General features: G+C 64.4%; 1 protein-coding gene across 1 annotated transcript in view; it reads right to left on the reverse strand.

The window, feature by feature from the left end:
• Positions 1–14249, reverse strand: part of AJAP1 (adherens junctions associated protein 1) — a 102982-nt gene extending 88733 nt beyond the window's left edge. The window contains exon 1 of the mRNA XM_070077059.1: positions 13399–14249. Within this exon, the coding sequence (XP_069933160.1) occupies positions 13399–13427 (29 nt within the window). The 5' untranslated portion in view covers positions 13428–14249. The remainder of the gene's footprint in view (positions 1–13398) is intronic.
• Positions 14250–14633: the final 384 nt, after the last annotated feature.

Raw genomic sequence — 14633 nt, forward strand, 5'->3', positions numbered from 1 at the left:
CGCAGAGTGCCTCTTAGACCAGCAAGAGCCGGGCGCACGGGTCCAGGGGTCAGACACAGAACACGGCACGGATCTGAGTCCCAGCTCTGGCGATCTGCTTGCTGTGTGACCTGGAGCAAGTCCCTGACCCCTCTGTGCCTCCTCGGAAACAGGAGATAATTACAGCTCCTGTATCACAGCAGTGTTGTCAGGGAGGAGTTAGATGGGCCGGGGCTCGGAACGGTGTCCGGTGCAGAGCAAGCCCACGTGTGTGCTCCCCAGCCTGAGCCACACACGCCTCCGTGAAGGCGCCCAACCTCGGACTGCCCACGAGGCCTGCCCTCACCTCCTGCAGAGGGAGAGGAGGCCGGGGCGCTGGGGCAGCCGAGCTCACATCCCGCGGCCGGCACAGACGGCGGCCGGCACGGCGCTTCTCCCTCCTGAAGCCCAGGAAGGACTCAGACTCCTTCTCAACCAAGCTCGAGGCCTCCGAGGCCACAGGGTGGACGTGCGCCCCCCACGCTGGGGTCTGCGCAGCCCCTGCTCTGGACAGACTGGCAAGCTGGCAATTGCCACGAAGCCCCGGAGGGCCGGCTGGGCCAGGACCCCGGTCTGCAGCGGGCCCAGCCTGGGACGGGCCGGTGCACGGGTGCACCTCTGTCATCTGGGACAACGCCCGGAAGCTCTGGCTAGCAGTGCCCCCACCTCCCAGCGTGCACGCCCCAAACCGGCCCCACGAGCCCAGCTGGGGTCCCAGGAGAATGCACCTGCTGAGCCCCCGCCCCCAGCTCCAGGCACCCGTCTGCCCAGGAGTTGGAAGCCCCCTCTCAGCAGGGCTGGGCCCAGGCAGAAGGGAAATTCCTTGCTTTGTCTTTTCTTTTTTTTTGACAGAGTTAGACAGTGAGAGAGAGAGAGAGAGAGAGAGAGAGAGAGAGAGAGAGAGAGAGAAGGTCTTCCTTCCGTTGGTTCACCCCCCAGATAGCCGCTATGGCCAGTGCGCTGCGCCGATCTGAAGCCAGGAGCCAGGTGCCTCTCCTGGTCTCCCATGGGGTGCAGGGCCCAAGCACTTGGGCCATCCTCCACTGCAGTCCTGGGCCACAGCAGAGAGCTGGACTGGAAGAGGAGCAACCAGGGCAGAATCCGGCGCCCATATGGGATGCCGGCACTGCAGGCAAAGGATTAACCAAGTGAGCCACGGCGCCGGCCATCACGTTGTCTTTACCGCACCAAGACGCAGCGCGATGGCCCGCACTGGGCACCCAGTCTGTGCTTGCTGAACAAGAAGCCAACAAGCAAACACGGCTTGTGTGGGGGGAGCCCTGCTCTCGAGCGGGGTACGCTTTCGCACCAGCCTCGTCGCACCCAGGCTCCCTGTGGCCCCCAAGGCCTTTGTGCTGGGGCCACAGAGCAGCGTGTGGGGGCAGCAGAGACAAGGCCCACACAGGAAAGTCCACGGCGGCCTCGTCTGTTTCAGCCCCGAGCGGAGAGAGGATGGGACAGGAGACAGGGCACGACTCAAAGGCGCGGCGCCCGGGGCCTCCGGGCCAAGCCACAGGAGTGCGGTGCTCAGTGGAGAATCGGACAAATCGGACCCAAGCGGAGCCACTCCACTTCCGGGATCCCCTCCCCCTCCTGGGGACAGGCAAACCTGCAGGGACAGAGTTGAGGGGGGGTCTCCTGCGGCCAGGCACCAGTCAGCTTCCCCGGAGGCGTCTCCATGCCCAGCCACTGCAGGGCAGCGAGGGCTGCTTTGGGGCCTGGCTGGGAGGTTCTCAGCTGGAGATGGGCCTGGCTCTGCAGAGGCCGCAGGATGGCGACGGCCAGGCATGGGCCAGCCAGGAGGCAGAGATCGTGGCCCCCTGGGACAGCCCTCCCCGGACAGCAGCGCCCGAGGACACCCAGGGCCTCAGGACTGTCCACGGAGTGGACCCTAAGGACTGGCTGAGCCCACGAGGGTGTGGAGGCTTCCACAGGGCAGCTGGGTCACTGGGCACAAAGCTGGAACAGCCTAGAAACCGTGTCAGTCCCCGCACCTCCGACGTGGGCATGGATGTCAAAGACAGGACGAGAAGTCACAGAAGCTCACGGCCAGCTGCAGGACAGAGCTGACCACTGCGTCCCTTCTTCCACTCGCCAGGCCTGACGGGCGCCCCACGGATGCACGCCCAGGGCTTCCGCCCGAGAGCCTGCAGGATGCGGGCAGAGCGAGCCGGCCCCACGTCCACCTGCGTGCCCGGGACGCTGTCCCGCTGCTCCAGAATCAGGAAGCCTGGACTCCTGTGCAGGACTTGAGCGAGCTGTCAGGGAAGTGGCGCTGACCCCAGAGAGGCTGCTCCACTGTCAGAGCTGACCTGGTTCACGTCAGGCGCTGGACAGCTCCGCTCCTCCCAGCACCGCGCAGCCGTCACCACCACGTCACGGGTGACGCCTCACACCCACAGGCTGCTGCCTCCTGCAGCCCGGGAGGTGGCAGACACACCACGTGTCCATGCCCAGTCACACGTGGCTGCCAAGGACTTCCCTGGAGAGGCCGAGTTATTGATTTGAGAGGCAGAGAGAGAGAGGAAGAGAGAGAGAAAGAGGGAGAGAGAGAGAGAGAGAGAGAGGGAGAGAGAGAGGTCTTCCATCCGCGGGTTCACTCCCCAGCTGGCTGCAACAGCCAGGGCTGGGCCAAGCTGAAGCCAGGAGCCAGGCGCTCCATCCAGGTCTCCCACGTGGGTGCAGTGCCCAGGCACTTGGGCCATCTTCCGATGCCTTCCCAAGCCATTAGCAGGGAGCTGGATCAGAAGTGGAGCAGCCGGGACTCGAACCGGTGCCCCTATGGGATGCCGGCACAGCAGGCGGCAGTTTTGCCCACCCCGCCAAAACACCAGACACAAGTTTCCATTTCTGAGTCACTGCAGGTTCCCAGCACCGAGAGCCGGGGCCACAGGGCCTCTCGTGCCCCTCGCCGGGTTCCCTGGGCGCTGCCACGGACACAGTCAATACAGAGAGCTGTTCCATCCCACGGGGGTCCTCTGACCACCCCCGCCTCCCCCACCACCACGTGGCCCTGCAGGCGCCCAGGAGCTCTCCACCTCCGGACCGGTGGCCAGAGGGACCCACAGTTCTCTCGCTTCTGTGGCTGAGAGGAGCCCCAGAGTGGACGTGCGGCCGTCGCTTAACCCTCCACCAGCCAGAGGACCCCTGGGCTGCTTCAGGCCGGGGTAATCCACAGATAGAAGGCGAGGTGCCCTGCCGTGTGGCAGTCACAGGCGGGGTGGCACCGTTAGTGTCAACAGCACTCAAGCCCCACAGCCGCCGCCAGCAGCAAACGCGTGTTCCCATCCCCCACCTGGCCGGCGCTGGGGCAGCCTGGGTTTCTATCTGAGCCATTCTGATAGGTGTGGGGTGATGTCTCGGGCTTTAATCTACATTTCTCAAGTGCATTGCTCAAATGACTAATGATGTTTAACATCCTTCTGTGTGCTTTTAAAAATACTTTTTTAAAAAATTAATTTGAGAGACAGAGCAAGCTTCCATCTGCCAGCTCGCTCTCCAAATGCCAGGAACCGGAAACTCAATCCGGGCGCTGCCCCACACCAGTGGCAGGAACCCAGCCACCACAGCTGCCTCCCAGGGTCGGCGTCGGCAGGAAGCCGGAACCGGGAGCAGAGCCAGGCCTGGAACCCAGCACCGCGCTGTGGGACAGAGCCCCAGCCGGCAGCTCGGCCAACAGCCCAACGCCGGCCCCTCCGTGCTGCTTCCTGCCACGCTAGTAGCCTGTTAGGTGTGGTGTCCCTGACACCTTCTGCCCATGGTTAATTGGACTCTGTTTTCTCACTGTTGATTTTGGAGAGCTCTTTACATATTCTAGAACAATCCTCTGTCAGCGGAGCGTTTGCAAATCGCATCCCACTCAGCAGCTTGCCTTTTCATCCTCTTGGGAGGGCCTTCCAAGGAGCGAACTTTAAGATTTTGATGAGCTCCGATTTATCAGTTTTTTGCCTTTTATGGATCTTGACTTTGGTGTCAGATTTCAAAATTCTCCGCCCAGGCCTGCATCTAAAAGAGTCTGATTTTCTTCCAGGAGTTGCTCACGTCACCCTGGATTCCGGGTTTGGTGTCTGAGTGACGTGGGCGATCCCCCGAGCTGCTCCCTCCTCCCTGGCTGTGAGGTCCTGCGGCAGCTCCTCTGTGGAAACGGCCACCTGTGAGTGCCCCACTGCTTGGCACCTGGGCACATCTGGGGGTGCTGCTGGCGTCTCTGTTCTCTCCCACACACTCTCGGCTACTGTAGCTACACAATACGTCTTGTGATCTTTGCCTTTGCGTGTAAATCTTAGAATAATCACTATGTACCAAACTACTGCTGGAAATCGGGTGAGAATCGCATTGGGGTGGCCACTGCACCCCGTGTTGCAGTGCCTGGGACGGAGTCTCAGCTCTGCTTCTGACCCGCCTCTGTCCACGTGCATGGGAGGCAGCAGGCCACGGCTCAAGGACACCCATGTGGAAGCCCGAACATGGAAATCCGGGCCCCTGGCCTCTGCCTGGCCCAGCCCCAGAGCTCATGGAACATCTTTCTCTCTTTTAAATAAATAACTAACTTCAGGGGGAAATGCACTAAATTTCTATTAATACATATGAATCTAAGAATTGATCTCTCACTGCTTTGAGTCTTCTGCTCCATGGACATGGTATATCTGTCCAGGGTGAGGCTTACATTTGTTCAATCAGCATCGTGTAGTTCTTAGCACACACATTCTCACACAGCTTTTTTTTTTTTAGATTTACATCTAAATATGTCCTTTCTTGAGTGACTGTCAATGGTATTGTACTTTTATCCACAATGTCTACATATTCATGGCTCATAGACAGAAATGCAGTTTATCTTTGTATATTTATCTTCCGTTCTGTGGCCTTCAAGAACTCGCCTGTAACTTCTAGGAGTTTCTGTTGTTTATAAACTGCACGCTGGGTCAGAAGTGCAGCAGCAGGGACTCGAACTGGTGCCCATATGGGATGTCGGTGCTGCAGAAACTCCCTGCACCACAGTGCCGGCCCCAGGCTGGGTCACCGATTTTGCCACCTAAAAACGAGGCGTGCCATCCCTTCTCTTCCTGCAATGCAGCAGCTTGAGGCCCTGCCTCCACGGTGACAACAGCCACCCTGCACCTGCTCCAACCTTAGGGGGAGGCACCCAGGGTCTCACAGGTGCACAGACGAGGCCAGGCACAGGCTGATGTAGATGTTCCCGGTCAGCTGGAGGAAGCCTCCCCTCTTCCCATCCCATGAGAGCCTTTTTTGGGAAGATACGCTGAATTTATCAAATGTGATTCTGCGTCAGGAGATGTGCCTGCACGCCTTCTCTTCTTCAGCCTCTGTTGGTGGAGCTCGCACCGAGGGTCTCCCGGTGTTGAGCCATCCTTGCATCGTGGAGTGAACCCCCTTGCTCATTCGCTCCTGTTTTCCTGGGGCTTTTTCGTCTATTTTCATGAATCACACTGGTCTGCACTTTTCTCTGTACTGTCCCTGTTGCCTTGACATCAAAGTAACACCAGCTTCACGGAATGAATTGAAAACGTTAGCTTTTCATAGCTCTCTCCTGAAGCCAGACTGTCCCCCCGGCTCCTCCCTTCTGTCAACAGAAACACTCCTCAAGACCAGGAATTCCAAAAAATGGAAGGAAAACACCATGCACAGGCCCTGGAGCCCTGGGTGGCTCCTCACCACCCAGCTGCCTCGCACCTCTCTCAATCCCACGGCTGGGGCCAGCCCCGGGGAGGTGGGGAGGGATGCTGCCCTCCCGGCCTTACCCCCCTACCCACCCCACCCCCCCGGAATCCTCACCACAGCAGGCAGGGCAGCTTGCAGCACCAGCTCTGGGCAGAACTGGTGCTCTCCTTCCACCCCGAGTTCTGGAAGGTGAGCGTGGAGGGTTTCGAAGGGATCTTGGTCCTGCTAACGAAGCTCAGGCGTTGGACGTAATTTAAGTCGCATCAACACGGAGCCTTCTCAGAGCTCAGGGACTGGAGTCAGAGCCAGCACCCAGACCGGTGGCTGTTCTGCCACCCAGGGCTTGACCTCAGTCCCCAGGGAAGCCGTCGGGGACGCCCCTGCCAGGCAGCCAATTTGGAAAGGGGGGAGGGGGACAGGTCTGTCACACTCTCTGCTCACAGCACGAGTCAGGTTCCTCTGCATGGAATCTGTGAGGCCGCCCACACGCCAGCGGCCCGTGGAGGCTTCGTCAGTGCCAGGGCCACACTGCCCAGGCCCCCGGGAGGGTGACTGGCAGCCGCTCCCGTCAGCCCATGTGGAACCAGTGCCTCCTCCCAGGCCTCCAGCAGCCACGATCTCACGGAGGCCCGTGCGTCCCGTGCTCGCTCAGAGCCTCAGGCCTGTGAGCTTCCACGCAGGAGGCTTGGGTGAAAAACGACTTCTTCACCTGGCAACAGAGCCCCTGGCAACGCTCAGGGCTGGCGCTGTGGCACCGTCTGTTAGGCCTCCACCTGCAGTGCCTGCATCCCATATGGGCGCCAGTTCAAGTCCCACCTTCTCCTTCTCTGATCCAGCTCCCTGCTAATATGCCTGGGAAGGCAGTGGAAGACGGCCCAAGTGCTTGGGGCCCTGCACCCTCGTGGGAGACCCGGAGGAAGCTCGGGTCAGCCCAGCTCCAGCTGCTGCAGCCATCTGGGGAGTGAACCAGCAGATAGAAGACCGACCTCCCTCTCTCTCTCTCTCTCTCTCTCTGTCTCTCTGTCTCTCCCTCTCTGTCTCTCTCTCTCTGTCTCTCTGTCTCTCCCTCTCTGTCTGTAACTCTGCCTCTCAAATAAATAAAATATTAAAAAAAAGATGCTCAGGAGCACACGGACCTCAACCTCCCCCATCCACCCACACACACATGTAAGCATACATCACACACGTACACATACATGCACACAACAAAAGCATTAACACAACTGCAGGTGCACAACCTCGCACAGGCACACACATATGCACACAAACCACACCTGTGCATGTAACCACACCCACGCATGTGTGCACATAACCACACACATGTACACTTGTACACATATGTATGCACAACCACACACACACATGTGCATGCAACCACAACCACATCCATACATGAACGTGTGCACACAACCGTGCACGTGCCTGCACACCACACACAAGCACACAATCACAGCCACACACGCACAGATGCACACAACCACACATACAACTGCATGCATACACACAGATGCCCACAAGCACACACGTGTGCACACACACACCAACACAGACTTTTCTGGAACAAGGCTCCCAGCCCTCTGTGTTCCAGCCGGGCCTTGGCCACTCACTGCTTCTCGTCCTCCCACGAGAGAGACCCAGGGGACAGGAGTCTCGGAGGCTCAGTGGCAGGTGCTGGGGCAGGGACAGGACAGTGAGCCTGTGCACCTGCAGCTCGGGGCGGGGCAGCCAGAGGTGCCCGTGTCTCCCTGAGGGGGATCCCCTCAGGCTGGAGCCCCTGCAATGGAGGACACCGGCCGTGTCTGCTCCAGGAGCCCGGCTGCCCCTCCTCCTGCCTGACCCCCAGCTGACCCCACTGCCCTGGCCTCAGGGAGCTCTGGGTCTGGGTCCCAGTGACCACACTTCCGACGTACCCTCCTCAGTCCTCAAGGCACAGCCTTACAAACTGGTATGGGAGGTGCCCAGCTGGTGTGAATGCCCATCTGGGACTGGGACAGCCATCTCCCTCCGCGGACTATGGGCCACTGAAGGCAGCAGCTGCTGTCCCAGCACAGCCCAGCCACACAGCTGGGGACGGCGGCCGCCTGTCCCCTGCCATCCGGGGCGGCCTCCTCGGAGCAGTTGGGTAGCAGGCGTCTGCCTCAAAATAAACCACGTTGCTCAGCTGGGAATTTCCACAGGAAACACCTGTCCTGAGCAGACGTCCACTGCGTTGGCCACGGGTCCCTCGTGGGCACCCGGAGTGAGAAGCGTGGCTGGCAGGAGCTCAGAGGGCTTCTGAGGATAAGATCGCAGACTGGCACGGAGCAGCCACAGGCACCGGCCCCGGTTACACCGCTCGGCACGCAGACGGCCACAGTCTGGGTGGATGGTGGTCAGTTAAATGCGATCCTGGGGCAGGCGCCGTGGCGTAGTAGGGGCACCTCCGCCTGCAGCGCCAGCAGCCCCTGTGGATCCAGCTCTCTGCTGCGGCCTGGGAAGGCAGCGGAAGACGGCCCAAGTGCTCGGGCCCCTGTGCTCGCGTGGGAGACCCATGAGAAGCCCTTATTGGAAATTCTGGAACACAGACGTGGGGGTGCCTGGTCTCCGTCCCAGCCTGAGTATTTGAGTAATTTCACCCCCAGCTCCCCTCCCCCGCCCATGCCGCTACTGGGCTTCGACATCTGTGGGGGCTGAAATGGATGTGATCCTGGGACAAGGACTGAGGGACGAAGGGAACCCGGATGTGGGCATCGGGGCCTTGGCTCTGGTGACAAAGGATGCCGCATTGTGTGCCGTGTCCGAGCACAACCGGGGCCTGCCGCTCCCCAGGAGAGCAGCAAGTGCGTACCTGTGGCCACCTGCACAGACCCCTCCCCCGCCCCCTCGGGCCTCTGTGCTGACCGCTCTTGCCCACCATGACCGTGTCCAGTGAACCTCTCCCTGAAGCGAATGAACTCGCGCAGCCCCGAGACATGAGCCCCATGGCAAAGCCAGGGAGTGTTCCCTCCGAGCCCCAAGCCCCCCACCCCACGTCGCCCTCTCTCCCTTATGGATGCCTTCCCCGCTCCCCACCACCTCCTCCCGTCCCCTTCCCACCTAAACCCACCCCCAGGCAGTTGCAGCCCCACTTCTCTCACTCACACTGAAGTGATAATGACTGGAAGAGACAAGAGATGGCTTCTCCTGGGCTCATCTACGTGCCAATCATGACAAATTCTCAAGCCGACAGAATGACGCTCGGACGGTGGAACCCGGAGCAGTGCTGAGTCCAGGTGGGAAGGCAGAAGCCATCCAGGGTAGCAGGACCCCGATCCCGTCTGGGCTCCACGTGGGCACACAAGCAGCAGTGGGCGCACGGGGCAGGACCCGACGGAGCAGCCGGGGGGCAGGCAGATCCACTAGACATCAGGCCGCCTCCCAAGAAGGGGCGGAGGGGCGGGGCCCCTGTTCACAGGGACTCTGAGACCACGGACCATGAGGAAGCCCCTGGCAGACACGCTCCCTCGCCCCGTCCCGCAGCCCCACAGCCCGGCCTCAGTTCCCACTGCTGGTGCTGCCTCTGTCCAGCAGCCACTGGGGAAGCCCCCGGGGGCCTCATCACGGGGCTGGCCACGGTGGGAGGCAGCGAGGACGAGAGGGAGGACAGCCAAGGGCAGGAGGGCCAGTGAGCAGACGGGTGGTCGGGGGCTGGGAAGGCTGCAGGGCAGGAGACCCAGAGCTCAGATGAGCGCAGCGCGCCACGGCCGACTTCCATCCTGGGGAGAGGTGCGGGTACAGAAGAAGAATCCTGCAGCACGCTGGCGCAGGACCCACAGCGGGCGCCGCCCTCCTGCACCTGCTGGCCCTCTAGAGCCCTGCTCCACCCTGGCTGGCCTCTCTCCTGCTCACAGACCAGTGGGGGCCTCGGCCTCTCCCCCGCAGCCAGACCTTCACAAAGGGAGGGGCGAGGGGGGAGCCCAGCACAGCTCTGAAGTCAGCTCCCCACTCCTGGCGTCCCAATTACACAGGTCGGGTCCCGAGGCTCCTGGGAGACAATTAGGAGGCCACCACCCGCCCCTAGCAGCGGGAGTCCTGGGAGGGCTTCGGGGACCTGGCCCTGAAGTAGTACCGAGCACTCTCGGTTGGCCACGGCTGGGTGCGGAGCCCCGAGCCCGGCCAGGGGCCCTCGTCCTGGCAGCTGGAGGGAGCCCCTGTGTGGCTGGGCGTGGGGGTCCCCAGGGCTCTGACGTGGGCAGCCCCGCAGCCCCCAGCCTGTCACTGGAGGCAGACTAACTGGAGTTAATCTGTTACGTAACCGCCACTCCCCACTCAGCGGCCTCGTGAGTCCCGGCCCCCTTGCGTTCTTGGAAGGGGGCTTCGAGGAAGAAACCGGCCGCACCCCTGCTCCTGGGCTCGGGCCCCCTCGAAGCCGCCGCTCCTGCCCGCCCCTCCCGTCTGCCTGGCACCAGGCGGGAGAAGCCCTGTCAGGCCAGACTTCAAACGCGGAAATCTAGATCAAGGATATATTTGGCTTTCCCAGCTAATCTTTACATCAGTTCGGTCTCTGCTGACTTGTAACCCTTTGAAGAAACCCTGGCAACTGTGTTTGGGTAGGGCCGAGGTCTCTTACGCAGCCCCAGCCAGAAGCCCCCTGGCTCCGGAAGGCTCTGCCTTCTGCAGCTTCCCCGTGGGTCTCCCACGGAAGAACTCTCTGGGGAACGCGAGACCCAGGAAGCTCGCAAAGCGACATCCGCCAGGCACCTTGTTGGATTCCGGGTCAGAGGCGCTGGGGCGGCGCTGGAAGAGGAGGCAGGGTGGGGTGGGGCCGGTCTGCCCAGTGCGGGACCCCTGCCCCCGAGCACGCAGCCCACGCGGGGCGTAGAGAGCTGCACACAGGCGCGATGGGAGGCCCTGCTCCCCTCCCCAGGGCACCGAAGGCAAGGAAGCAGGTGATTAAATAAAACGCCAGGAACAGACAGGGGGTCCACCCCTGCTCCCCCTCCCCGGGGCAGTGCGCCCCAGGGGGAGGGGAGGGGCCGCCCTCACTGCTTGGAGATTGGAGCCGCCTCCTAAAGTCGTGATTGAAGGGAGCATTCCAGTCCCCGACGAGTGTCACAGCCGCCAACGCGAGATGGATTCCAGCGGCAATCAATGGAGCAGCAGCAGCTGGAACCCGGCGTGAGCCAGGATTCACCGGGAGCCAATGTTTGTGGTCGCAGCGTTTGACTCCAGCCATTAGAGCTCAGCAGCAGGGCCCCAGCTGCTCAGGGACTCATCCGGGGACGGCGACAGCCAATCCAGCGGCTCCCTGCCTGGAGGCCCGGACGCGGCACCGCGCCAGTGCCGGGCTGACACACCCCGGGCGGGAGCAGGGCAGGGGACGCACGGGGCCTGGGTGCACGCCCCAGCCCCCGAGGAAGCTCGCACTTGGGGCTGCCTGCCGAGCAAGCACCGCCCCACAAGCTGCTCCAGCCGCTCCCGGACCAGCGGGCCCCCGCGCCTGCCGAGGGGGCGACCGGGGCTCCAGCGAGGGCGGCCTCGCCAAGCTGCGGGTTCTTCGGAGCCCTCAATATGACTACATTCCCCTCCCCACCCCCCAAAGAAACCCTACAGCAGCAGCTCCCTGAGACTCAACCTGGTTCCTCCGTCTACAAAGAGGATCCACACACAACTCAGTCCCAGGCAGAAACAACCAACCAAGCCCGCACTCCGGGAGCCGGAGCTGAGAAGCCCCTCCCCCGACGCGGCCAGCTGCCTGCCGACCCCCGGCCTCTCGCCTACCTGGGCCGAGCTGGACTGCCGGGTGCCCAGTGCTCACCCGCAAGGCCAGGGGAAGCTGCCTTAAGCAGTGCGTCTCCCGCTGGGGACCAGGTCGGCCTCCCTTGCACGCCCTTTGTGATGCAAAGCGACCCAGACCCTCCTCCCAGAGCTCTGCCCGGGGACCCACAGAGGTGACAGTACCAGCTCCTCCTCGGGAGCTCAGTGACAGAGACTCCGGTGCAGCCTGGAGCAGGAGAGACAGAGGTCAAACTTCAAAACCACCGAGAGCACCCTGTCCGCCCAAAGCCGAAGCCGGGACCGGCCTGGGGGACGCGTCAGCCGGACTGTCCTCCGTGAATTTCCAGCCGCCCAGCCGGCACTCCCCAAGCTCCCTGGCCTCCTTATCAAGATGTTATCATCTTTCCATCTGGCAACTTAGCAACCACAACAATGAAGGAACCTTCCAGGGCCCCAGCAGGCGCCCTGCCCCCTCGGGGTCTGGCTGAACCCTGGGACAGCCTCAGCCCAGCGCGAGGACACTTGGGCCAGGGACACCCGGCAAAGCCAGCCTGAGCACTCAGGCTGCCTTCAGCTGGCACAAGCAGGCTCAGCCCAGGGGGCTGAGGTCCAGCCAGCGCCCCACACCCGACACCCAGGGATGCGAGGTTAACCTCTCTCTCCCGGCTCCGGGGCAGCCCAGGCCGGCTGCACCAAGGACCAGAAGGGCGGCCAGTTCTCACGTTCGAGATGCTGGCCCCTGTGTTCAACAGCCTGTACCCCTGGGTGCTGAATCCTCATCAATCCTGGCTAGCTCAGGAGCGCTCGCAGCCCGTCCCCTGCCGACTTCTGAAAATCAGGACGCGCACACGATCCTCCCTCCCCTCGCCCCACTCCCCCGGCCTTATCTGGGGGTGGGGGCGGCGCAGGCAGCCTGGCCTGCTCAGGTGCCTCCCGGCCCTCTCCTCCCCAACGCGGGAGCGCAGTGCATCCCAGTGGACAAACTTGAGAACCGCACGCGGGCTCCCTCCGCCTCCACCTGCGTCCTCTCCGCTCTCCTTTCCAGCCTGGGACCCAAACGCGCTGGCTGCGCGGGAGCCCCCCACCAGGAGGGCGAGAGCACAGAGAAAGCCCCACCGGCCAACAGGACGCTGCGCCCTGGTCGCCCCAGGCGAGAGCTAGAGAAGCCGGGGGCGCGCAAAGTTTCCGAAGAAGGGTCTCCCTTGACATCCCCCACCGCCCGCAGCGGACCCGGACCCCCGTTATCCTTCCAGCCGGCCCTGGAGTCCGGGACACAGCGTACTCCCGGGGTGTGGGCTCCTGTGTTTGGGGGGGGAGGGCACCAGGCGAAGCTGCCCCCAGAGTCCCACCTCTCCCCCCACCCCCAGGTGCCCGCCAGCTGTGCGCGCTCCCTGGCCCCCGGGTCACCCGAAAACAGCTGGATCGGCAGCTGCGAGCCTGGGAGACCCCCATTCGCCCGCGGCGCCCCAAGGAGGGGTCAGGGCCGGCAGAGTGACTGCCCTGGTTCTGGCTTCCTCCAAGTCTCCCTGCAAAGCTCTCTCTCGGAGCCAGGAGAACCCGGTTCCCCCCCTACACACGCCTCCCCTCCGCCCCGGAGCCGCGGCCCCCGCGCCCGCCGCGCCCAAGGGCCCGCGCCTCGCCCGGGACCTGGGGAGGAGGCGCGCCGGGGCGGCCGGCCAGGACACTGCGCTGCTGGCGCCGCGAGCTAGGGCGCGCCCGGCCGGCCCCGCTGTCCGGATTGCTGGGGCGGGCGCCCCTGCCTGGATCCCGGACGCGCGGAGCCCAGGAGAGCCTTCCGCTCCCTGCGGGATCGCGTTGCTCCGGGCTCTGGGCGGGCGCCCCTCGCCGGCCCCCGTGCACCCGGTTGGCGGCGAGCAGGGGTCGCTTTATTCGCAACACTGAGGAAAGCGCCGCTTCAACGCAGCTGCGCACCCGCACGCACCCCGCGCCAGCCCGGCCGCTCACCTGAGTCCTAAAAGCTGTTGAATCCACATGGTCACGTTTCGGGGAGCGGAGCCTCAGACCTTGCTCGCCCCGGCCATCTGCGCGGCGCCCGCGCCCGCTCGCCTCCGTCCCGCGGCGCCGATCTCCGGCTCTCGGTCCGCCGCCGCCCGCCGCCCGCCGCCCGCCGGCCGCGGGGCGCACAGCGAGTCACAGCGCGGCCGCGCGGGGCTCCATGCCGGCCGGCGCGCCGCCGCCGTTGGGGCGCATGGCTCAAGCCGGGCGACCCGCGGGGGCGCACATCCTCCGGCCGGGGCGCGGGGCTGGCGAGCCCCTCCGGGGGCGACACAGCGAAGGCGGTGTCGGCGGCGGCGCGGGGCGCGCTCTGGTGCTGTCGCTGCGCGGCGAGGGTCCGAGGGGCTGCGGCTTCGCCCTCCCGGGCGGCGAGGAGCGAGGCCCGCGGCGCCGCCGCGCGCGGTGCGTGTCTCGCTGCGCGCGGATCTTGCCTCCGGAGCCCCGGGCTGAAGGGGCGACGCTGCCCCCGGGGTTTGGGCGGCAGCGGCACGGGCGGACTCGGGTCCCCTCTAAGCGCCGCCGGGTCAAGGGGCTCCGCTGGGGACTCCGCTGCCAGTCGGCGCCGCTTCACTCGCCCGGGAGCTCCGTCTGAGCGCTCGCTCTGCAGACGGCCGCGGCCAGGAGGCTGGAAGGAGGCTGGCAAGGGAGGCGCGCAGGGCGAGGGCGCCGGGGAGCGCGGGGCGTGGGGACGCGCGGCGGCGGCGCCGCGCGGAGGAGGCGCGCGGGGATCCCGGGGCCCCGCCGCCCGCGCCCACCGCGCCCTCCGCAGAGCCGCCCGCGCCGCTCGGCCTCCTCCCTCCGCGCGTCCGCCTCTCTGCCCGCTCGCCCCCGCCTCCTCAAGCGGGTCCCAACTCCGCCCGCCCGGCCCGCTCACGTCACCCGCCTCCCCCGCCCCTCGGACGGGAGCCGGGGGCCCCCGGCGCGACCCCAGCTCCCGCTCGCTGCTGCGCCTCGCAGTGGCCTGGCCCGGGCGACCCCGCAGGCGGGGACTCTGGCCGCCCCTTCCCCATCCCCGGCCTCGTCCCGGTCCCCACCTTGGGAAAGGCTCGAGAGAGGCCGCAGGCTCCGATTGGACCGCCGGGCGCCGGCGGATGGTGTTGCCACGGTAACCGGATGGCTTGCGAAGCTGCTCCGGGTTCTGTCCCGGTTACTCGGGTGCGCCTGGCGGGCCCAGCCTGGAGTCC

Source organism: Oryctolagus cuniculus, chromosome 7, assembly GCF_964237555.1.
Source record: "Oryctolagus cuniculus chromosome 7, mOryCun1.1, whole genome shotgun sequence".
Classification (NCBI taxonomy): Eukaryota; Metazoa; Chordata; class Mammalia; order Lagomorpha; family Leporidae; genus Oryctolagus; species Oryctolagus cuniculus.